Here is a 26,324-nt window from a genome sequence, read left to right on the forward strand (position 1 = left end):
ATTGAACAGTGTATAGCCAGTGCCTGGTTCATAGTATGTGCTCAAGAAATACCTGCTGAGTAAAGAAATGAATGTACAACCCTGACAAATTCAAGCATGCGAACCTCTCCTAGAGGTAGAAAAGAACTATGATATGTTAAAATGAGAGTCTCTCAAGGCTACAGGATGCAGTCCTAATCAGTGTTCCTAAAAGAAACATATACAGGGAAATCTGAAATTCTGGACTAACCCTGAGTATTTCTACTGCTTCAGAAGCCAAACTATCAGATTTGAAGGTACCCTTTTTTGTTGCTGTTGTTCTATTTTGGTTTTCTTCTGACCGTGACACATGGCTTGTGGATCTTGGTTCCTTGACCAGGGATTGAACCTGGGCAACAGCAGCGAAAGCCCGGAATCCTAACCACTAAACACCCAGGAACGCTCGGTACTGTGTTTTAGATGTGGACGTCAATTATTAATTAGCAACTCACTTGGCCAGAACCTCCTGGAAAGCAGACAACATCTACGTTTGTTGTTATGTACCTTGTCCTTAACACAGTGCCTGGCACCAACATTTGCTGAATGAATAAGTGACTGAACTGACACCATCCTTAAGTCCACTATAACATATTCCTCAATACACTATACTCGCAAATATGCCTCCTAATGTTCTACGCTGTATATATCCAACTGAATGCAGAGTTCCAGACAATAGCAAGGAGAGATAAGAAAGCCTTCTTAAGTGAACAATGCAAAGAAAGAGAGGAAAACAATAGATGGGAAAGACTAGAGATCTCCTCAAGAAAACTGGAGATACCAAGGGAATATTTCATGCAAAGACGGGCATAATAAAGGACAGACATGGCAAGGACCTAACAGAAGCAGAAGAGATTAAGAAGAGGTGGCAAGAATACACAGAAGAACTGTACAAAAAAGGTCTTCATGACCTGGATAACCAGAATGGTGTGGTCACTCACCTAGAGCCAGACATCCTGGAATGTGAAGTCAAGTGGGCCATAGGAAGCATTACTATGAACAAAGCTAGTGGAGGTGATGGAATTCCAGTTGAACTATTCCAAATCCTAAATGATGATGCTGTTAAAGTCCTGCCCTCAATATGTCAGCAAATTTGGAAAACTTAGCAGTTGGTCACAGGTCTGGAAAAGGTCAGTTTTCATTACAATCCCAAAGAAGGGAAACGCCAAAGAATGTTCAAAGTACTGCAAAATTTAACTTATTTCACATGCTAGCAAGGTAGTGCTCAAAACCCTTCAAGCTAGGCTTCAGTAGTATGTGAACCAAGAACTTTCAGATGTTCAAGTTGCTTTTAGAAAAGGCAGAGGAACCAGAGATCAAATTGCCAACATCCACTGGATCAAAAAAAAAAAAAAAAAAAGGCAAGAGAATTCCAGAAAAACATCTACTTCTGCTGCACTAAGCTGAAGCCTTTGACTGTGAGATCACAACAAACTGTGGAAACTTCTGAAAGATGGGAATACCAGACCACTTTACCTGCCTCCTGAGAAATCTGTATGCAGGTCAAGAAGCAACAGTTAGAACCGGACATGGAAAAACAGACTGGTTCAAAATTGGGAAAGGAGTACATCACGGCTATATATTGTCACCCTGCTTATGTAACTTCTATGCAGAGTACATCATGTGAAATGCCTGCCTGAATGAATCACAAGTTGGAATCAAGATTGCTGGGAGAAATATGAAGATGATACTACCCTAATGGCAGAAAGGAGAAGGCAATGGCACCCCACTCCAGTACTCTTGCCTGGAAAATCCCATGGACGGAGGAGCCTGGTAGGCTGCAGTCCATGGGGTCGCAAAGAGTCGGACACAACTGAGCGACTTCACTTTCCCTTTTCACTTTTATGCACTGGAGAAGGAAATGGCAACCCACTCCAGTGCTTTTGCCTGGAGAATCCCAGGGACGGTGGAGCCTGGTTGGTGGGCTGCCGTCTCTGGGGTCGCACAGAGTCGGACACGACAGAAGTGACTTAGCAATGGCAGAAAGCAAAGAGGAACTAAAGAGCCTTTTGATGAAGGTGAAAGAGGACAGTGAAAAAGCTGGTCTAACACTCAACATTCCCAAAACTGAGATCATGGTATCTGGTCTCTCACTTCATGGCAAATAGATGGGGAAAAAGTGTAAACAGTGAGAGACTTTATCTTCTTGGGCTCCAAAGTCACTGCAGACAGTGACTGCAGCCATGAAATTAAAGAACACTTTGCTCCTTGGAAGAAAAGCTATGACAAAACTAGACAGCATGTTAAAAAGCAGAGACATCACTTTGGTGACAAAGGTTGATATAGCTATGGTTTTTCCAGTAGTCATATACGGATGTAAGAGTTCAACCATCAAGAAGTCTGAGGGCTGAAGAACTGATGCTTTTGAACTGTGCTGCTGGAGAAGACTCTTGAGAGTCCCTTGGACTGCAAGGAGATCAAATGAGTTAATCCTAAAGGAAATCACTCCTGAATATTCACTGGAAGGACTGATGCTGAAGCTAGGGTTCCAATACTTTGGTCACCTGATGGGAAGTACTGACTCATCTAAAAAGACCTTGATGATGGGAAAGATTGAAGGCAGGAGGAAAAGGGGATAACAGAGGATGAGATGGTTGAATAGCATCACTGACTCAATGGATATGACTTTGAGCAAACTCCCAAGAGATAGTGAAGGACAGTCTGGCGTGCTACAGTCCACGGGGTCACAAATAGTCAGACACAACTTAGTGACCGAACAACAACAACCAATGTCAAGTTGCTTTCGCAACACAGAAAATGTCACGTTCGACTCTTCTGCGACCCCATAGACTGTAGCCTGCCAGGTTTCTCTGTCCACAGGATTTTCCAGGCAAGAATAGTGGAGCGGGTTGCATTTCCCTCTCCAAGGGATATTCCAGACCCATGGATCAAACATCTCCTATACTGCAGGTGGATTCTTTATCACTGAGCTACCAGGGAAGCCCACAAGCAGAAATACTGAACACAGAGTGAAGATTAAGGTTGACCAGGACAAGAGTACAAAGAAAAGTGATCAGGATCTATCAGTTAGTGTTGTTTGTAGCTGTTGCTACGCTATGAATGTATTTATAAAGCTTGTGTGTTTCAATGGCCCTGTGTGCTAACAATGAGTCACTCTTGCAATTAAAATAAATATTAATAAGCTTATTTGCACAGTATATTTTATATAAGCCTTGTAAGTGATGGTCCAAGAAATATAAAATTTTAGAAGCAAAATTAAGTCCTTAAATTGGCAAGTCTGACTCATGATTCTGTGCAGTGTTAAATCTTGCTCAGAGGCAAACATTCTATTATTTTGTGGTTGTTTAGTCCCTAAGCAATGTCCAACTCTTTTGCAACCTTGTGGACAGTAGCCTGCCAGGCTCCTCTGTCCATGGGATTTTCCAGCTAAGAATACTGGAGTGGGTTGCCATTTCCTGCTCCAGGGGATCTTCCTGACCCAGGGATCAAACCTGCGTCTCCTGCATTGGCAGGTGGATTCTTTACCACTGGGCCACCAAGGAAGCCCTCTATTATTTTAATACTAGCCAAATACATTTGCTAAGTTTTTCCCAGTGCTTGTATTTGCTACAGATTGTAGTTCATTTAAGTATTTTTAACTATAGTTCTTTTAAGTATTTTAACAAAAGAAATGCAGAGGAGATGCAAACATTAGTACTGAACTATTATGCAGTATGTTTCTGCTGTTGTTCAGTGGCTAAGTTGTGTCCAACTCTTTGTGACCACATGGACTGTAGCATGCCAGGCTCCTCTGTCCTTCACTATCTCCTGAAGTTTGCTCAAAGTCTCATCTAGTGAGTCAGTGATGCCATCAGAAGGCAGACAGAATGAAAACCACAATCACAGAAAACTAATCAAACTGATGACATGGACCACAGCCTTTCTAACTCAAGCCATGAGCCATGAGTGTAGGGCCACCCAAGACAGATGGGTCTTGGTGGAGAGTTCTGACACAACGTGGTTCACTGAAGAAGGGAATAGCAAACCACTTCAGTATTCTTGCCTTGAGAACCCCATGAACAGTATGAAAAGGCAAAAAAATAATAAAACCACAATCACAGAAAACTAATCAAACTGATCACATGGACCACAGCCTTGTCTAACTCAAGCCACGAGCCATGAGTGTAGGGCCACCCAAGACAGATGTGTCATGGTGGAGAGTTCTGACACAAAGTGGTCCGCTGGAGAAGGGAATGGCAAACCACTTCAGTATTTTTGCCTTGAGAACCCCATGAACAGTATGAAAAGGCAAAAAGATAGGACACTGAAAGATGAACTCCCCAGGTTGGTAGGTGCCCAATATGCTACTAGAGATCAGTGGAGAAATAACTCCAGAAAGAATGAAGAGACGGAGCCAAAGCAAAAACAACACCCAGTTGTGGATGTGACTGGTGATGGAAGTAAAGTCTGATGCTATAAAGATGCAAATAACTGAATTATTGGAAAAGACCCTGATGATGGGAAAGATTGAAGGCAGAAGGAAAAGTGGACAACAGAGGATGAGATGGTTGGATGGCATCACTGACTCAATGGACTTGAGTTTGAGCAAGCTCGGGAGTTGGTGATGGACAGGGAAGCCTGGTGTGCTGCAGCCCATGGGGTCACAAAGAGTCGGACATGACTGAGCAACTGAACTGACTAACTGATGCTATCGAACCATCTCATTCTCTGCCACCCCCTTCTTCTTTTGCCTTCAATCTTTCCCAGCATCAGGGTCTTTCTAATGAAATTAATATGTTGTACACTATTTCAATAAAATTTTTTTTTAAGATGTGAACATTGTCACAAACTTATTGTCTAAAATTTGAATTAGCAAAACAACATTGCTTTCAATGGCAAAGTCAAAATCATAGCAAGCAGACAGAATATTTTAATTGTTAATAAACAGAAAGAATAGGGATTTCCTTGGCAACCCAGTCGTTAAGACTTTACCTTCCAATGCAGGGGGTGTGGATTCGATCCCCGGTAGCAGAGCTAAGATCCCACACACCTTTTGGCCAAAAACCCAAAACATAAAATAGAAGCAATATTATAACAAATCCAATAAAGTCTTTAAAAATGGTGCACATCTCTTAAGAAAGAAAGAATGTATATATGAATAACTGAATCATTTTGCTGTACAGCAGGAATTAAAACACTGCAAATCAACTGTTGATTTCCTTCAGTAAAACTTAAGAAAAATAAATACAAATAGTTGTTAGAAAATAAAAAAGAAAACCTGTCTGTACAAAAAAAAAAAAAAAAGAGTACAAGCTTATGCAAAGCAACGTGTACCCTAGTGGCCCCACCAAAGACATTTTTGGATACACTCAACAATTCAACCAACATCAACAGACACTTTCTATGTCTGAGGTATCAGTCATAAAACAAAGACCAATACCATCAGCCACTAGATAGGGTAACTAATGCTTGTGTATTTAAAATTTTGTTTTAAAAATCACTTTTAAATATTAAATATCTGTGGTATTATTTTATAGTTTTTAAACTTTTTATTTAACATTTATTTTGTTAATATTCCCTTCTTTTAATATTTTATATTATCAGATACCTATTATATTAATTTTCTAATTTTGATAAATATCAATATTTTATGATTATGTAAGATATTAGGGTTGGGGAAGCTGAGTGAAAGCATAGGGGAGCTCTACTATTTTTGCAACTTCTTTACAAATCCAAAATTAATGTAAAAAGTAAAAAATATTTCAAAGTTTATTATCAGCTAGAGAATAATTTTACATGTTACTAAGATATATAATCTAATATTTTGGTTCATAATAACGCATGCATTTATTTCATATATATATATACACATAACATCTCTGAAACTTTTAGTATAATCCTAACAGAAAAACTGTTCACTATTAATTTTTACAGTTATCACTATTATTAACAACATATAAAGAGCCTTTAAGAAAATACAGAATAATTTATAACTTTAGGAATTACCAGGAATTCCAATTTCTTGTTTCAGAACCTCACAATTACTATCCTTCAGGAATTTGGAAACACTGGCTGACCACAAGCAACTGACAGAAATAAATGCAAATCCTCTCTGGAGTCATGTCTTAATTCATCTCAGATCTTGATATTTTCCAAACACTATGACTAACACACAGAAAAAGATAACCAGACACATGATGAGTGTAGACCACATGAATGAGAACCATGTGACATTAAAAACACTCCCAGTAAGACTTAATACCTTGAAATTATCATCAGTTCAGTCACTCAGTCATGTCCAACTCTGTGACCCCATGGACTGCAGCACGCCAGGCCTCCCTGTCCATCACCAACTCCTAGAGTTTACTCAAACTCAAGTTCATTGAGTTGGTGATGCCATCCAATCATCTCATCTTCTGTCATCCCCCACAGACTATAAAACAACTATCCTTATCATATGTAAAGAAAATAAAAACTGAGCTGAAAGATACCTGCAGGAACAGAAAATTATAAAAGGTAACACATCAGATTTGGGGGGGGGGGGGGAATAGAGCTTCTAGTAAATGAGTCCTCATGACTTCATAATTCCAGAGTCTTAAGAAGGAGCCATATGAAGAATAGTATAAAGGCTATATGCATTTATGTGAGCTCTCATGGAAATCCATGCACCATCCTATACTTAAACTGAATCCATTTAGTGTATTCCCTGTTGGTCTAACTAGATTCACACTGATACCCATAAAATGGAGTTGAATGTAAACAGAAGAGTCATGTATATTCTGCTCTAAAACCACCAAGCACAAACCAGAGCCCCCAACTGACTACAGTTCAAATAAATAGAGTCATACCCCTTCTTCCTATACTTAAGTCTTGCAATTAGAAGTGTTTCTTAAATATATTTTTTCTCATTTCTCAAAGTCCTATTAAATACCTACCATACCGTACGCATAGCTAGGCATTTGCCCATTCATTTTCGTATTAAAAAAAGAAGTAGAAGGAGCAATAGCTACAAAGAACCTAATTTTTTTTAAAAATAACCTAATTTTGGGTGTGGCTCACCACTGGACTACTTTGCTATGATTAACTATATCTAACAAGGAGACCAGAACCTTAGCACCAATAATCCCTAGCTCCCTAGCAGTCCAAGTTCAAAGAAACAGTGGAGGTAGGAGATCTTCGAAAGTTCTGGAAGGTAGAGCAGAAACTTCAATTTCATTCAGTTAAACTCAATTCAACTCATCAAGTATTTACTAAGTCTACTACTTATGTTGAACACACCAGGTGTGTGGGAAACGTCACACCCACTATCGCACAGGAGCTGTCTTCTCATTAGGCTTAAAATTTTCATGGAGAGGTATATAAATAACTAAATACTAATCAGGATTAGACAAATACTATATCAAAAGTTCTTTAAGGATTTCCCTTGTGGTCCAGTGGTTAGGAATTCATCTGCTAATGCAGGGGACATAGGTTCAATGCCTGGTCTGGGAGGATTCCATACACTGCGAAGCAACTAAGCCTGTGCACCACAGCTACTGAAGCCCACTCACCCTAGGGCCATGCTCAGCAACAAGAGAAGAAGCCACTGAAATGAGAAGGCTGTGAACTGCAACCAAGAGCGCCCCCACTCGCCGCAACTAGAGAAAGCCCACATGCAACAACGAAGACCAAATCCTGCCAAAAATACATAATTTCTTAAAAGTTTTAAATTTTATGCCTTAAAGTTAAAGATTAGAGATTGTATGGGACTGTACTGGAGGGTTAAAGGCTGGTGTTCAAACTGATTAATTTCTGCCTCTTCCAAGGGACTGCTTATATTGCTGGATGTACTTTTTTATGAAGACAGAAAAAGATGACCGTAAGAGGCACTGTCAGTGACTGCAAGAAATAAGTAATTTCATCATATTAGCGATTGATACAAATAATACACCTACTAAAAATCAATCAGTTCAACAGTAACACTGCCAATATTGTATATGGTGGAGTCAGATAAAGAAAAGTCTTCGTGATTAAGACTATAACCACCTACTGTGGGTCTTTCATTGTACAGAACTTTTAGAATTAAAAAAAAAAAATAGAAGGAACACCAGCTGAATTATTAAATTAGTTCTGAAAAAGAAGGTCAGCAGAATAGGACTTCCTTGGTGGGCCAGTGGCTAAGAATCTGCCTGCCAATGTAAGGAACACGAGTTCAATCCCTGGTTGGGCAAGACTCCACGTGGCACGGAGCAACTAAGCCTGTGCACCACGCCTACTGAAGCCCACACACCCTGGAGCCTGTGCTCTACAACAAGAGCAGTCACTGCGATGAGAAGCCTGTGCACCACAAGGAAGAGCAGCCCGGCTTGCCCCAACTAGAGAAAGTCCTGGCACAGCAACGAAGATTCGGTGCAGCCAAAAATAAAATAAATACATTGAAAAAAAAAAAAGGTCAGTAGAATAAAAAAAGAAGAACAGTTTCATCCATTAGTACCTGTCCATTACTGGAATGTTGAATATAACATTTCTCTGGAACACTACTAATTCTAGAAAGTATCAATATTGAGAAATCATTGCCACCTGGAATTTGAGAGACTTTTGTTCTGCCACCTGTACATCTAATGCAAGAATGGTTTACAAGTATATCTCAAAAACTGTATGTATATAAGGTGATGGAGAATCTGAAACTTGCTTTATCTTTGAGGATATAGCACTGAGCCAGGGTTCCCTTAGGATTCCTTTTCAGGCCCTCGGAAGTCATCAAGCTATCTGGCATTCCCCCAAGAGTTCCGATACTCATATTAAACGAACGCCCTCTTGAGGACATGTCTAAGGGCTCACCCTTGTACTTTACCTTGAGAGCAAATGTTGCCGCTGCCACAAATGACCTGTGGGTCCAGTGACCCGGCTGGTCTCTAATTCATCACCCTGCAAGTGCTCCAGGACACCCTCCCAGAGCCATACCCCTGATTTTGGAGTTCCCACAGAACTATGCCCACTGGCACAGCAATTCTTGCCTGAGCATATCTTAGACAGAGGTTTCCTTTCTTTCTGTAATCCATTTGCTTTCCATCTTTCAGAAAATTACTCAATTTCTGATCTTCCAATAATACTCTTTCTTTTTGGATTCTTTTTTTCATTCACTTTTAGAGATCTAAAGGAAAGTGAAGTTGCTCAGTTGTGTCCGACTCTCGAGACCCCATGGACTGTAGCCCTCCAGACTCCTCCATCCTTGGGGTCCTCCAGGCAAGAATACTGCAGTGAGTAGCCGTTTCCTTTTCCAGGGAATACCCAGCTTTTATTTATTAGGATCCTGCCACTCCTAGATCCATAGAGTGCTTTTTATTACTGACTTTCTTAAGGAGATATAGGTTTAGAGCTTTCCAGCATGTATGCCAAAGGGCATGCTGCCATGCTCTCTCCTTGTGCCCTAGACCAGCTGCTGCTGTCTCACTCTTTTCCTACTTTATAAATTATTTCTTCTGGCAGTCTGCTGAATACAACTGGAGAATACACCAGTATTCTGGTGAATACAACTAAGGCCGTGCGCCACAACTACCAAGCCTGTGCTGAGAGCCCAGGAGCCACAACTGAAGCCCGTATGCTCTACAGCCTGCACTCTGTGACAAGAAAAACTGCCACAATGAGAAGTCCCTGTACCACATCCAGGGAGCAGCCCATGCTCGCCAAAACTAGAAAAAAAGCCCACACAGCAACGAAGATGCAGCACAGCCAAATAAATAAATAAAAAGCAAATTATTCCTTAGTTGTCCATGAAAAATGGTAACATATCCCTAAAAACTTGGGTAGGCTGTTATTTGGACTTGAGGGTATCAAGAAATAAGTATATACTATCTTCTAATCACTTACCTCTAAGTTGCTGGAGTTCCATGTTCAAACTCTCAATGTTATTCTCATAGAACTCAAGATTTTGAAGGGTCTCTGCCCTCAGTGATTCCTCTTGCTTCTCCTCCAGCAATAAGCTGAGCTCTTCCTGAGCCCTGCGGCACATATCCAAGTCCTGTTCCATCTCCTGAATCCTTACCAAGACCAAGGGACACTGGGAAGTCTGGTCCAAAGTCTTGTCAACATTCTCCGGGCCCTCCTTTTCTAGGCTCTCCCAGCCAGGACGGTTACAGGTTAAGAGCTTGGGGGGTACTGCATTTGTTCTCTGCTGGGCCGAGGGAGGCAGGGGAGCTGGGCGAGAGGGTCTCATTGCCAGGGGTGGATCCAGTCTCAGGTTCTGGTCTCCCAGCGCATGGGGAGGAGTAGATGATGGAGTACAGGGACGGGGTGGTGGGGGCCTTAGAGCTTTTCTCCTTTCAGGCAACTCCTGCTGAGTCATTAGCTTCGAGGAACCTCGGAAAATATCCTTTTCGGAGTTAAAGTCCATGATTGAAAAGTGGCGCAAGATTTTATCTGGTTCTGGGAAGGGCCCTGACAAGCTCTTCTCAAACTCTATCAGTTGCTGGGTCAACTTTGAATCCAGGTCCGTGCAGCCGTCTCCTTGTGACCGTGTCATGGCTTCCAGGGCGGGTGCCTTGTCTTGCAGACCAGGCTTCATCTCTGATCTGTCTGGGGCGGAGCAAAAGCTGGAAGCACTTTCTTTGGGTGTGCAGTGCTTTTTCACACATCTTGCCAGGCCGTGGAGCTGAGAGCTCAGCTGGCTGGGTCTGACTGCCCTGGAGGCAGTGAGGGAAGAGGCGCTGTGAAGAGGTGGCCCTGGCTTCTGCAGGGTTTTTGGCTGGGAGTATGAAGTTCTTCTGGGAGGTAGGCTGGAGTAGTCTCGAGTCCTTGCTTCTAGAGGAACAGAGTCAGAATACTGGTCTGGGCTAGGGTGGCTTCCTCCTCTCATAGAATAATACTGGTTTCTCTGCAAATCAGGATGAAAAGGTACTGGAGGTTGGGACGCAACACCATTGACGACCTCTGAAGGATCCGTCGTGGAAGAGCATTTGACAAGAAGCTGCTCGTGCCCCGCACCTGGGCTTCCTGGGGGCCCTCCTGAGGGGTCCGCGTCCCAGTGAGACTGTTTATCTTCTTCACACTCAGAAGTCAGGTGTTCCAGGGTAGAAGTGGGTGTTTCAGAAATAACACAGTTGGACTTCTCTGCTTTATACTCATGAAATTCATGTCTTTTTCCTTCTGCTTCTAAGGAGTTCTCTGAACAATCCAAAGGTGTGTCAGGAATGTTGGTGAGGTCGCTCTCCTGTGACAGATCCATGGTTTCCTCTACCCTTGTTTGAGGACATAACTTTACAAACCGGTAAGGAAAGATGCCTGTCCTGCCTTTCAGTGACCCTTCAAGCCAGCCATCTTCCAGAGTGCCCAGGATTCGGATTTTATCACCTACTTCAAAATCCAGCTCATTTGGCTCCAGGGCCTGGAATCTGTGAAGGGCAATTCCGTAGGTGCCCGGCTGCTCAGTGTCCTCTTCTGGCTCTTTCTCCTCTCCTGTACTGGTATCTACTTCACCGTTACTAACGCAGTCATCACAATTTCCAGAATTGACCGATTCATCCACAGTCCTCAGGGGCCCCAAAAGCTCTACAAAACCTTCTGGAAAAATGCCTCTTCGACCCTCTAGTTCCCCTTCAAACCAGCCTGGCTCAGGAATTCCAATAATGGTAATCACATCCCCTTCTCTGAAGTCCAGCTCCTCATCCAGCTGGGCAGAAAGCCCCATCAGGGCCCGGGCTTGTCCCATGGAATATTCGGGAATCTGGAGAAGAGCACTCTGTGAGTGCCACTGCTGACTCTGTGAGGAGAGGCAGAGCTCCCTAACACACGAGGATGGGAAGAAGCCCCGGGCACCCCAGCAGTTTCGGCCCTGCAGCCAGCCACCAGTGAGAGTGCCATCAAGAATCACTAGGTCACCTAAAGAAAGAAAAGAGAAGCAGAGATAATGACTTCCATTATCACCCCTGGAAGACAGTGGTATAAGTAATAGTGCAATTCATCATCTTAAACACCTACCAAATTCAAGGGAATGTAAATCTAGAGTTTTCAGGGCATAAACACTTTTTGACAATTTAGTAACAATAGAGTGAACATTCCTATAAACCTGTGGTTTCCAAAATGTGGTCCTCAAAACCCTGGGGTTGGATCCCTAAGACTCTTTCAGAGGGTCTGTGAGGTCAAAACTATTATTTTTTTTTTCACTTCATCCAAAACAATGTAACGTGGCAAACTGAATACTGATTTAAATAAAATAATCAAGATTTCTTCTATTTTTAAATTAAATTTTTTAAAAACTGTTGAGTGCATTGCATGGCTTGCAGGATCTTAGCTCCTCGACCAGGGATTGAACTTGCACCCTCAGCAGCGAAAGCACAGAGTCCTACCACCAGGGACCACCAGGAAATTTCCTAGATTTCTTCTACTAAACCAAATATTAAAGACATCTGCAAAAAATGTAAACAAATGTTACTATTCTCACTAAATTTTTTTGTTTAGGAAACTAGTTATTTTTCAGAAAATGTTATTCATGTTAATGTTAATATGCATTAAAAAATAAATTGATAATTTAAAAAAATTCTCAGCTTTAATAGCTAATGTAAATATTAATAGACTCACAGAAGCAAGTACTCTTCAGGTTCTCAAAAATTCTAAGAATGTAAATGAATCCTAGGATCAAAAAGGTTGAGAAATGCTACTATCAACAAGTTTGTGCCACTGGATTTATTTATAAATGATGGAGAACATATTCATTTCCACTAGAAACCTTTGAATAGATTGATCTAATTTTTCACACTAAGTTATATTCAATATAAAAAATTAGCAAAGAAAGAAATCTTCAAAGTCCCTCCTAAACAATTTTTATCCTGAAAATACATCATAATGAAATTTTAAAAGAGTTCCAAGTAATCAAGGACTTTGTTTTTTAAAATAATCAGTAATTTCAATATTGTTTCAAGGTATCGTCACAAAATACACACTAAACAGTTAGCATCTGTCTTGCTGCTGAAGAAAGTGAGGAGTGGAAAAGACAGGGCACAGTGCTTGTTTCTGAAAAAAAAATGAAACTAAAATTCAACCTATTATGATTCACCCCAGTGAACAAATTCCTCTACTGTTTTGCAGCAAACTTTTAATTTTCTAATTATGACCTATTCATTTTGTAGATTATCGATTTTAATTTTTTTTTTAACTTTCTTAACATTTAAGTCAATTTCCCTTTCATGAGTAGGGGTGATTAAGGAATGCAACTGGCCCAAGTGAAAGAAGACCAGGAGAGCCAAGCACCTGGCAAAATCATGAGGCCTTTTATAGTCAGGCATACTTGAATGCTGGATTATCATCTAGGGTATCAATTTATATGCTCTTTTTATAAAAATTAAGTCTATCTTCTTACGAAGTGAATTAGATGCAATACTGACAGGTACCACGTCTCTTTTTTGTTTCAAAAACCTGATATAATGCCTTTCACACAGCAAGCACTCAATGTCCTCATTATTAGTGAAGATTCTTCAATTTCCCAATAAATATATCTTCCCTCCAAAACTAGCTCCATGCTGTCCAACTTCCTTTTGTTCTGTAATTTCTCTCAAAACATTTATTCCATTCATCACTTGCTCGTTGCTACCATCTAGTCCGACTCTCATCATCTCTTTCTTTTAAAACTTTTCCCAGACATTGTCTCTTCCAATCTACCAAACTAAGACTATAAACGTACCAATTTTATCATATTCTTCCCCTGCTCAAATGTTTACCATGGGACATGAAGGCTTCTTCCTATTAACCAAGGCTTTTCCTATAATAATCCTATTCTCTTACTACCTGAAATATAGTAAAAGAAAATAAGCTTGCTCTGAATGTTCTCCAAAGAGGTTTAGTTACTAAGCTACCAAAAGAAAGTGTTCATGAAAGTCACTCAGTCGTGTCTGACTCTTTGCGATCCCATGAACTATACAGTTCATGGAATTCTCCAGGCCAGAATACTGGAGTAGGTAACCTTTCCCTTCTCCAGGGGATCTTCCCAACCCAGGGATCAAACCCTGCATTGCGGGCAGATTATTTACCAGCTGAGCTATCAGGGAAGCCCAAGCTACGAAAAGGCTGTTCTTATGTTTTCACCTCAATGCAACCTGGCATTCACATCCAGATACAACCTCCCCCTGCCCCATCCCCAGCTATCCAATATTATCTCACCTTTGAGAACCTAATTCCACACAATGGGACTTTGCCTCCTAAACAAGCCTCTCTATCCAAAACCTTAGCATATTTCTCTAATAAACTTTAAAGGTCTACACACATCTTGGTCATCTGTAGTCTACTAAAGAATTTATCACTTATATCAACAATTTTGACACTTGTATATTTATAGACTATACAGCTCCTAATGTAAGATTTTTGCATTTAGTGGTAAGCACTAAATCACTCTCACTGATTTCATACCGGTTTGCTTAGATGTCCCTGAAAAATAGGGTCTTGGTCTTGTATTTCTATTTTCCCTTTAATTTCTGATTCAGTATCCCATTGGTCAGAGATTGGGGTCCTGAGAATTACAAGTGACTTTTACCCATTCCAACAGGACCACAGAAGAAACTCACTGGAGACATGGCTACTGTTCAGACACAACAAGCCTTTTAGTGACCAAGAATAAAAGTATGCCATAACTCCCACTCTATTGGCTTTGAAATGAACTGGCTTTTTTAAAGCTGCAGAATCAGAATATTTTCTTGTAATGCCAGATCTCTATGAAATCCTTACAGTAGGATTTGTTTCCCTATTTTCTGTTGAGTGACTGTTTTGATAGGCTTTATGACTGTCATTCTGTTGATTATTTCTATATAATAAAGGTGAATTTTTTTTTAAGTCACAATTTAGTCCCTAAAAAGCACCTCAGAGATAATTTTGTTGAATACTTTTATTTTATATAGCCCTGTTATTGAGTTTTTTGCATTCTGATTGTTTAGGAATGGAGGCTACTTGGTGGTCATTTCTAGACTTCAAAAACAACAATACGAGGAACTTCTGGAATACGGTGACCAGATTTTGAGAATAGAAAAATAGGAAGTAGGGTGACTCTTAGGGTAAGCCTGAGCCTTTTATTTATGCACAATTAATCCCAGTCACCACAGTGCTTGTTTCTTCTGGTTAAATTTTTATTTTATATTTGAACAAGAAATGCATTAAGAATAAGATGATAAGAAAGTCCAAGAGTCTGAATATAAGTAGTCTGGCTCTGCAGGTTTTAGGTCCTCACTGAATCCTAGTGCCCAGGGACTCTGTGCTCTATGCAGACTGACCACACTCTTTACCTAGGCTTCCACATGAGCCATATCAGAACCTTAATCCTGATATCTCACGCCATGACACCAGAAATTTATGACACAAGTGCTTTAACTGATAATTATCATTTATCTATTTATAAATAAATTTATCAATTTAATTTGTATTGGTCTTTTTTGGGGGTAGGGAGGTAGTCTAGAAGCATGGGATTGTAAGCAAGGAGTAAGCATTCTGTATTGTATAAGGCAATTAAATATTTCATCACTCTTTTTTTTTTTTCTCTCTTTCACTGTCTTTTCTTTGCCATACTCTCATTTTGTTTTTTTGTTGTCTCTCTCTTTTCCCCCCGCTCTGTATTTTTTAGGATAACACTCGCATTGATCTTTCTAAGAGACAAACTTGTTTCTGAATTTAAATTAACTCCAACTATAGGGAACAGACCAACACAAACAGGAAGCTTCAGGGTAAGGAGAAAGGGTGACACCTGCTGGAAGAACCACTGGTGGTTTTCATTCCAAACCGAAGCTCCCTGGAAAATGTAGGCACACACAAAACTTCACATAATTATCAAGAAACGAGGCCCCCTGAAGCACATTTATGAGCGCCAGGATGAGAACCATAAAATGGCTCATTTTTACTGAGCGCTTTCCCTGTGCCAGATGCTTTAATGTATAACCTCATTTAGTCCTCGCGACTACCCTGAGGTAGGTGCTATAACTTGTAGATAAGGACACTGAGGCCAAGAGAACTTAAGTAATTAAACCAAAGTCAATAGCTACTGAGTTGTGAAGCTGGATTTAAATCTAGGGACATCAGAATTCTCACCCCCTGAACTACACTGCCGGCTCGGCTCTATCTATATATAATATACATTTATTAATTATACATATATATAGATAATATAATTTTAGAGTTAAAATAGATATACTTTTTCTCTTATTTTAGTGATACTTCTGAAAGGTAAGTAAATAACAACTGAAGGCAGCATGGTAAAACAAAACAGGTCTCAAACATTAGCCCACATGCTCTTAAAGGTTTCCAAATCCCTCGCGACATATATTAAATCACAGCAGAGGAGACGCTTCACTGCTACACTGAAGGATCAAAGGAAAGGTAAGGAAGCAACAAGGAACTGGATTAATAGTACTAAAGTACTAGGGATAAAGGAAAGTATACACTCATGAGCGGAGACACGGATCTTCATAAACCATATGTAGTATAAAACAATAGAAAATCAAAGGAATTAAAATCACTTCTGTGTCTCATGTTAAGATTCCCCTCAAATTAAAAATTGTATACATATACCTAACTTCCTCATCTTCAAAGGCTATATGTCCTAATCAGAAGACATACAGAACAAAAAGATGTGAAAAGCACAGAAGGAAACAGAGCTGAATAGTCAGCATGCTAACTGGAAGACCGTAAAGTATCACAGAAGAGAACAAGCTAAAACCACTAATAATTAATAATATATCTCTTTCCCTATGCATTCCCTGCTCAGCATTCTTTCCTTTTGAGCTCTGCTTATGTTTTTAAGGGGCTTCCCAGGTGGTGCTAATGGTAAAGAACCCACCTCCCAGTAGGAGGAGACTTAACAGACTCAGGTTTGATCCCTATGTGGGGAAGATTCCCTGGAGAAAGGCATGGCAACCCACTCCAGTATTCTTGCCTGGAGAATCCCACAGACAGAGGAGTTCCTCAGGCTTAACTTGTTAAAAGCTAGTTAAGATAAGGTCTACAGGCTCCAGGATCCAGCCTGACCCTGAGTCAGTCTTCGGAGAGGTGACTTGTGGCTGAAAGGCCCACACCAAGGTCTTCCTGAGAACCTCTTGGTGGCCCTGGGATTCCTGAGGTGGATTTTAACTTGAAAGCAAGTTCACAACACATCAGTCCACTCTTCTCAAGGCAAGCATTCAGCAGAAAATCTCTCTGTTTAGTACCTAAGACAACTTTGTGCTCAGTCTCTCAGTCATGTCCAACTCTTTGAGACTCCATGGTCTGTAGCCCACCAGGCTCCTCTGTCCATGGGACTTTTCAGGCAAGAATGCTGGAGTGGGTTGCCATTTCCTTCTCTAGGGGATCTTCCTGACCCAGGGATCGAACCCACATATTCTATGTCTCATGCACTGCTTGTGGATTCTTTACTCACTAAGCCATTGGAAAGACTACACAAGATATAATATGAAGTAAACAAACTAATTCCAGAAGTCACATTCTCAAAGTCCTTAAATGTTATAGACATACTGTACATTCCCATATAGTATACTGTTATACACAGAATAATAGATAACAAAGTCGTATCAATGTTGTTAGCCACTGGGCTCTGGCCCTTTCTCCACACCTTCTGACTGGTCTGACTGATGTGAACTCAACCCTCCAATGGAAGAACTGTGAGTATGAGCAGATAAGGTTCCCTGCTATAACATCTTCCTCTATTTCTGTCTTCGCAATACTGATTAGCAAAAATGTATTCAAAACAGAGGTAGGGCTCAGTGTAAAGTGAAGACAAGAAACTCTGACAGCTGATTTTGAGGATTAAGGTCAAAGTCCACTTTTCCTTTCTTCTCACTGAATAAAGGTTAGGGAGTTTGCTTGGTCTCTCTCCCCACCTCTATGAGCACTCTCTCTCATATATGTACATGGTTTAAGAAATTAAGCCCATTTCAGGACTTCCCTGGTGGTCCAGTGGTACAGAGACTGTTTCCATTGCAGAGGGCATGGGTTTGATCCCTGGTAGGGAACTAAGATCCCACATGCCATGAGGTGTGGCCCAAAAAAGAAAAGAAAAGGAAATTAAGTCTATCCCCTTAGTGCCATACTCAAAAAAGTAATAATATTAATATATCCAATAAATCATACAATTCTGATGACTGCTGTGAGTCACAAAACTGCACTGATCATAAGCTTCAGTTCGTGGAATACTACTGGTTTCTGTGCTTATGCAGAAATGTATGGACGTACGTACGTGTGCTGAAATGGTTTAGTCACTCTTTACACATTCAGGCTTCCCTGGTGGCTCAGAGGTTAAAGCGTCTGCCTGCAATGTGGGAGACCTGGATTCAACCCCTGGGTCAGGAATATCCCCTGGAGAAGGAAATGGCAACCCACTCCAGTATTCTTGCCTGGAGAATCCCATGGACGGAGGAGCCTGGTGGGCTACAGTCCATGGGGTTGCAAAGAGTTGGACACGACTGAGTGACTTCACTTTTACTTTCTTTCAAGTCTATCAGAGTACATGAAGCGAGAAATACTTGAAATATCACTGAGACATGACTATGACTATCTGTTTAAAACCACTTCCTTTTAAACTTGATCTGATGAGAACTTTAATAACATTACCTAATAGTTGGGCAGCAATGGGAATGTTTTGCATCTCTGCCTTAATTTGCATACCACAATTCCTGCTCTATTACTGTACATTAATAAATAAGTCTTAGTACCTAAGACTTGACCACACAAGATATAGGGAATGAAATGAGACTATATTTGTGAGGAAAAAAATACTGTAGAAATTATAAAATGCTACTCAAAGATAAGGATTTATTATTGTCAGCTCTATCTTGGTATTATTGAAGACTCTCTAGAGGTTAATTACTTATAAAAATTCAAAAAAGATCTAGTTGTCAAAATGGACTGACCCCACCAGTATTATTTTAAACAGACTACTCTTGGGTGATCAACTTACCTCGATGGAGAGGAAGACTGTTCAGTTCTAGGGATGTAAATTCACAGATACAGACATACAGTCTCTCGCCCTCTTTTAGACTGGGAATGGTAACAACTTCTACAAAACTGCTGGGGAACTGTCCTGAAAATAAAAGCAAACATTTCCAGTATTAAAATTCCTTTTTTCTATTTGTGTACCAGGACAAAAAACTTTTTTCTGAGCTCATTTATAGACCCCAAATTAAAAACTCACTGAGTACTTATAGCTGGAAAATCTACTGTAGAAAATGTGCAACACACAAAATTAGGTGCCTGCAGAACACAGAGAGTGCAATTCAATCCAATAAACATTTAATGGGTGTCACTCTATCAAAGGCACACTGCAGAGGGGAAAAAGAGTAAGACAGTCTTGGCCCTGAAAGATCTTAAAATCTACTTCAGACATAAAATCTAATTCAGACATTAGCAATAATTCAGTCTGAAATCCAGTGTCAACTCATAGGTATACAAATTGCTATGGAAGTTCAGAGAAGGCAGAAAACGGGTCAGGAAGAAAATGAAAAATTTTATGGAAAAAACTACAGTTGAGTCTGAAGATGGGCAGGGTTATAATAGGTAATGGTAGATAGACAAGCCTGTCAGTTGGAAAGCATCAGAAAGTTTAGCTGATTCCACCTTCTATATATCTCTTGCATCTGTCCACTATCTCAAGACTCATCCTCTCGGTCCAAGCCATGGCTACTTCTCACCTCGATTACTGCAACAACTTCCCATCTTGCCTCCCTGCTTTTGGCTTTGCCCTTCCCTATCATTCTTCAATTTGAAGCAGAGAGCTTTGTAAAATACAAGTCTGACTGTGCTTGAAGCACGTTTACAGCAGCCCATTTCCATAACCCCTTTCCACAGCATGCGCTGTCCTCCATGATCTAGTCTCTGTTCACCTCCCCATGCCATCTCCCCCATCTCAACCATTCACACTTCATGCCAGACTGAACTTTTCTCAGTTCCTCCATGCTCTTTTCCTCTTGTTCCAGGGCCCCTGAATAAGCAATCCTCTCTGCCTATCCTCTTTGACTTCTGACACACCATATTTATCCCAGCTGAGGTATCACATCTACTGGGAAATAATCTATTATCCCCCAAATACAGGTTAAGTATCAACAGAGTCTGTTCTCAGGACTGTAAGATATACTTCAAGCCAGATGTACATAAATATATGCAAGTTAAGGCTGGATTTAACACAGATGCATATTGTGGGAGAAGAACTTCTAGTCTCCTCCTGAATTCATGAAAGAAATTGGTGCTAATATATCTTTTCAAGAATAGAAAAAAGGAAACCAGGCGCATGAAAAGTGGGAGGTAAGTGCCTCTAGGATACAGGGCAACTTTAATAAATTTAGGTCACCCAGGGATTTAGGAGGGCAGCTGGTACCTAACCACGGCAACCTTTTAAAGGAACCTGCAAGGAGAGATGCAATGATAACAGACGTTCTCTCCTCACTGGTAGAAACCACGGCAAACACATGCAGAAAACACAAAAGGATCTGAAGTTTATTTACTGGGCTTGCCATTAAACCTTAATTTTTAATATAGAAAGAAGGGAGTGCCTGTGCCTATTTTGAATGTGAAGAATCATAAGCCTCTTACCTGTCACATCCTCTTTCTTTCCTAGAAGCCAAAATTCATCCACCACTGCCAATACCTCAATAATATCTCCCACAAAGAGTGGCAGTTCTTCTGATACGCTAGGGCAAAAGTCAAAGATAGCTCGAACCACTGAGCCAGCCTCCATCTTTTAAACCTGGAAAGAAAGGTAAAAGAAATGGGAAAGTAGAATTATTTAAGACACTGCAATACAGACCTGTATCTTGAGAATTATCATTAAGATATAAAGGTACTTATAATGAAGTCAAAGTAAATAAGAAGTTTGTACTTTAAAAAAATCAGAATGCTATCTCATTTATTTCTTTAGAAACAATAATTTCCTCATACATTTTCATTTGATGTTCAAAGTCATTCCGGAATCGAAAAAAAAAAAAAATGACCTATAGCTATGAGTAACAGAAAACATGCAATGTGGAACTGCAGACTTCCCAAAATGCCTGAGGAAGGCAATATGTAAATTAACATTTTTAAAATACAAGGCAAGAGGGTACTTTTAAAATATGGTATTTAAAAGGTAGGGAATTGAAATATGGCATTTCATCTATTCCCCATAACTATATCTTTTTTTGCTTATTTCTTCTCTATTTCCACATATATTTTATTTTTTCAAGTCTTATTGATATAATTGACGTACACATAAGTTTTTGCTTCCCTGTTGATTTAGATGGTAAAGAGTCTGCCTGACTGCAATGCAGGAGACCTGGATTCAATCCCTGGCTTTGGAACATCTGGAGAAGGCAATGGCAACCCACTCCAGTAATTCCATGGACAAAGAGAAGCCTAGTGGGCTGTAGTCCATGGGGTTGCATAGAGTTGGACATGACTGAGCAACTAACAGAGTATATTCTGCATAAGTTTAATCATGAAGTGATTATTGCAATAAGTTTAGTGAACATCCATCATTTCATATAGATACAAAATTTAAGAAATGTATTTAAAAATTATATTTTAAACATGTATTTTCCTTTTGATGAGGGCTCTTAGGAGGTACACCCCTAATAACTTTCATACATAACATACGCAGTATTAATTATACTGATCATGTTGTACGTTACATCCCTAGTACTTATTTATTATTTACTTATTTACAGTGAAGTGACAGAAAGTCGCTCAGCTGTGTCCGACCTTTTGTGACCCCATGAACTGTAGCCTGCCATGCTCCTCTGTCCATGGGATTCTCCAGGCAAGAATACTGGAGTGGATTGCCATGCCCTCCTCCCAGGAGATCTTCTCAACCCAAGGATTGAACCTGAGTCTTCTGCTGGGAGTTTATACATTTTGACTGCCTTCATCCAATTTCCCCAGCCACCTCTGCCCTATCTATGGTGACCACAAAATCTGATCTCTTTTTCTGAGTTTGTTTGTATCTGAAGTATAGTTGACCTATAACACCATGTCAGTTCCTGTTACACAACTTGGTGATTCAATAGTTCTACACATTTCAAAATGATCACCATGATAAATCTAGTCATGATATGTCCTCATACAAAGACAGGAGTTATTAACTATTCCCCACACTATACATTTCATACTTGTGAATTATTTATTTTACAACTGGAACTTACTTCTTAAACTCTCTCATCTATTTCCTTCCTCCTCCCGCCCACCTCCCCTCTGGCAACTACCTGTTTGTTCTTTCTGTCTATGACTTTGTTTCTGTTTTATGTTTGTTCATTTGTTTTTTAGACTTCACACATAAGTGAAATAATAAGGTATTTCTTTTTCTCTGACATTTCATTTAGCATAATGCCCTCTAGATCCATTCATGTTATCAAAAACGGCAAGATTCTATTCTTTGTTATGAATTAGTAATATTCCATTATACACACACACATATATACATGTATATATATAATACACACACGTGCACACAGATATATAATATAACCACATCTTCTTCATCCATTTATCTACTAACAGGCAGTAAGTTCACTTCCCAAGTTTACATCTTTTGTAAATAATGCTTCAATGAACATAGGGGCTCATCTCTCTTTCTGAATTAGCTTTTGTCAGATAAATACCCAGGGCTGGAATTGCTGGATCACACGGTAGTCCTGTTTTTAATTTTTTGAGGAACCTCCATACTGTTTTCCATAATGGTTGTACCAGTTTATATTCCCACCAACAGTGCACATAGTTCAGTTCAGTTGCTCAGTCGTGTCTGACTCTTTGCGACCCCATGAATTGCAGCACGCCAGGCCTCCCTGTCCATCACCATCTCCCAGAGTTCACTCAAACTGACGTCCATCGAGTTGGTGATGCCATCCAGCCATCTCATCCTCTGTCGTCCCCTTTTCCTACTGCCCTCAATCTCTCCCAGCATCAGTCTTTTCCAATGAGTCAACTCTTCGCATGAGGTGGCCAAAGTACTGGAGTTTCAGCTTTAGCATCATTCCTTCCAAAGAAATCCCAGGGCTGATCTCCTTTAGAATGGACTGGTTGGATCTCCTTGCAGTCCAAGGGACTCTCAAGAGCCTTCTCCAACACCACAGTTCAAAAGCATCAATTCTTTGGTGCTCAGCTTTCTTCACAGTCCACCTCTCACATCCGTACATGACTACTGGAAAAACCATAGCCTTGACTAGACGGACCTTTGTTGGCAAAGTAATGTCTCTGCTTTTCAATATGCTATCTAGGTTGGTCATAACTTTCCTTACAAGGAGTAAGCGTCTTTTACTTTCATGGCTGCAGTCACCATCTGCAGTGATTCTGGAGCCCCCAAAAATCAAGTCTGACACTGTTTCCACTGTTTCCCCATCTATTTCCCATGAAGTGACGGGGCCAGATGCCATGATCTTTGTTTTCTGAATGTTGAGCTTTAAGCCAACTTTTTCACTCTCCTCTTCCTCTTTCAGGCTTTTGAGTTCCTCTTCACTTTCTGCCATAAGGGTGGTGTCATCTGCATATCTGAGGTTATTGATATTTCTCCCGGCAATCTTGATTCCAGCTTGTGCTTCTTCCAGTCCAGCGTTTCTCATGATGTACTCTGCACAGAAGTTAAATAAGCAGGGTGACAATATATAGCCTTGACGAACTCCTTTTCCTATTTGGAACCAGTCTGTTGTTCCATGTCCAGTTCTAACTGTTGCTTCCTGACCTGCATGTAGGTTTCTCAAGAGGCAGGTCAGGTGGTCCGGTATTCCCATCTCTTTCAGAATTTTCCACAGTTGATTGTGATCCACACAATCAAAGGCTTCGGCATAGTCAATAAAGCAGAAAGAGATGTTTTTCTGGAACTCTCTTGCTTTTTCCATGATCCAGCGGATGTTGGCAATTTGATCCCTGGTTCCTCTGCCTTTTCTAAAACCAGCTTGAACATCTGGAAGTTCACGGTTCACATATTGCTGAAGCCTGGCTTGGAGAATTTTGAGCATTACTTTACTAACGTGTGAGATGAGTGCAATTGTGCGGTAGTTTGAGCATTCTTTGGCATTGCCTTTCTTTGGGATTGGAATAAAAACTGACCTTTTCTAGTCTTGTGGCCACTGCTGAGTTTTCCAAATTTGCTGGCATATTGAGTGCAGCACTTTCACAGCATCATCTTTCAGGATATGGAATAGCTCAACTGGAATTCCATCACCTCCACTAGCTTTGTTCGTAGTGATGCTTCCTAAGGCGCACTTGACTTCACATTCCAGGATGTCTGGCTTTAGGTGAGTGATCATACCATTGTGATTATCTTGGTCGTGAAGATCTTTTTTGTACAGTTCTTCCGTGTATTCCTGGCACCTCTTCTTAATATCTTCTGCTTCTGTTAGGTTCATATCATTTCTGTCCTTTATCGAGCCCATCCATCTTTGCATGAAATGTTCCCTTGATATCTCTAATTTTCTTGAAGAGATCTCTAGTCTTTCCCATTCTGTTGTTTTTCTCTATTTCTTTGCATTGATCTCTCTCCACAACTACCTTAAAGATGGGGGTACGAGGCTCAGAAAGTTATAAAACAATTTGTTCAAGATCACAGAGTTTATAGCAGCAGGGCCAGGATTTGGACTGAGGGCATTCTGGTCCCTACTTACTTCTATTAAAATAAAAAGAAAAAGTAATTCGACCTGAATAACAGCAACAGTAGCGCAGATTTAAAATGCATTGAAAAATAAAAATCCATAAAAACAACAAGAAAAAACTATGTAGATGGCGCCTCTAGACAGGACTGAGTACACGATACCACATCAACAATGTGTTTTCCATTCAAAGAAGCCTACAGTCCAAACTTGCATACTACCTGCTATGGTATCTGTGCTGTTATAAGACAATGTGTCTGTTATTCTCTGTCAAGGGAGCCTAAGTGCATGCTCATCTGGTGGCTCAGATGGTAAAGAATTTGCCTGCAATGCAGGAGACCTGGGTTCCATTCCTGGCTCTGGGAGATTCCCTGGAGAAGGGAATGACTACCCATTCCAGTATTCTTGCCTGGAGAATCCCATGGACAGAGGAGCCTGGAAGGCTACAGTTCAGCGGGATACAGACAGTCAGACACAGCTGAGCAACTAACACTTCACTTCAAGCAACAGAAAGGGAGGCAATAAAAAGGAGGGCATATGTATACTGGAAACCCTCAGGATTACTGTACTCGTCTCCCAGGTCTTTTATAAGAAGCAACAGAAGCTCTCCAGAGTGTCCAGGCCCCCGCCTGCTGTTCTTTATTTGCCTCAAGTATTCATTTGGTGCTGCGAGAGATGAGGATTCTAACCTTCATCTCACATATAACTATGCTGTCACTTCTGTGTGATTCTTTTCGACCCCATGGACTGTAGCCCGCCAGGCTCCTCTGTCCATGGGATTCCCCAGGGAAGAATATTGGAGTGGGTTGCCATGCCCTCCTCCAGGGGATCTTCCCAACCCAGAGATCGAACCTATATCTCTTATGTCTCCGACACTAGCAGGCAAGTTCTTTACCACTAGCACCACCTGAGAGCCCCTACATATAACTATAACCAACATCAAAAGGCACCAAGTGCCTAGTTACAAAAAAGAATAGTTACAGCTTCGTTAAGTTTACAGTCTAAGAATGATGTGGACAAACATTTAGGCACATAATAAATTGTTTAGTCTATTAATGCAAAGTACCTATAAGATTCTAATGACTCATGCAATGCAAATGTTACATATTTCACTTGAACTACTGAGTAAAAAGAGCTTGTCCTTGTGTCACAGAAACTTTTTTCCTATAATGAGATGACTTGGGTATATAACGGAAAAGAGAAGTAGCTAGTTAACATTCCCCATATCCTCTCCCACCACATATTTTCTTTAAGTATTAAAACATATACAAATCTTCCCTAGTGGCTCAGATGGTAAAGGATCTGCCCGCAATGCAGGAGATCCAGGTTCGATCCCTGGGTTGGGAAGATCCCCTGGAGTAGGAAATGGCAACCCATTCCAGTATTCTTGCCTGGGAAATCCCATGGACAGAGGAGTGTGGCAGGCTACAGTTCACGGGGTCGCAAAGAGTCACACACAACTGAGTGACTAACACAATTAAAAATCACACACTGAGGAGGCAGTGTAATGTGAATCCAAATTACTGGGCTCCTGCTGTCAGAGATGGAGAAAGCAACGGAACCCCACTCCAGTACTCTTGCCTGGAAAATCCCTGGACGGAGGAGCCTGGTAGGCTGCAGTCCATGGGGTCGCTGAGGGTCGGACACGACTGAGCGACTTCACTTTCACTTTTCACTTTCATGCATTGGAGAAGGAAATGGCAACCCACTCCAGTGTTCTTGCCTGGAGAAACCCAGGGACGGGGGAGCCTGGTGGGCTGCCGTCTATGGGGTCGCACAGAGTCGGACACGACTCAAATGACTCAGCAGCAGCAGCTGTCA

At 40.8% G+C, this 26,324-nt stretch overlaps 1 protein-coding gene across 2 annotated transcripts in view; it reads right to left on the reverse strand.

The window, feature by feature from the left end:
- The window catches only part of LOC102397777 (dynamin binding protein), a 118,866-nt gene that overhangs the window by 62,748 nt on the left and 29,794 nt on the right, over window positions 1–26,324 (reverse strand). For both annotated transcript variants that reach the window (XM_006067604.4, XM_044935339.2), the window contains exons 2-4: window positions 20,482–20,635; window positions 18,854–18,976; window positions 9,805–11,811 (exon numbers count right to left, since the gene is read on the reverse strand). In XM_006067604.4, the coding sequence (XP_006067666.4) occupies window positions 9,805–11,811; window positions 18,854–18,976; window positions 20,482–20,626 (2,275 nt within the window). In that variant the 5' untranslated portion in view covers window positions 20,627–20,635. The remainder of the gene's footprint in view (window positions 1–9,804; window positions 11,812–18,853; window positions 18,977–20,481; window positions 20,636–26,324) is intronic.

The sequence above is a fragment of the Bubalus bubalis genome, chromosome 23 (assembly GCF_019923935.1).
Source record: "Bubalus bubalis isolate 160015118507 breed Murrah chromosome 23, NDDB_SH_1, whole genome shotgun sequence".
Taxonomy (NCBI): Eukaryota; Metazoa; Chordata; class Mammalia; order Artiodactyla; family Bovidae; genus Bubalus; species Bubalus bubalis.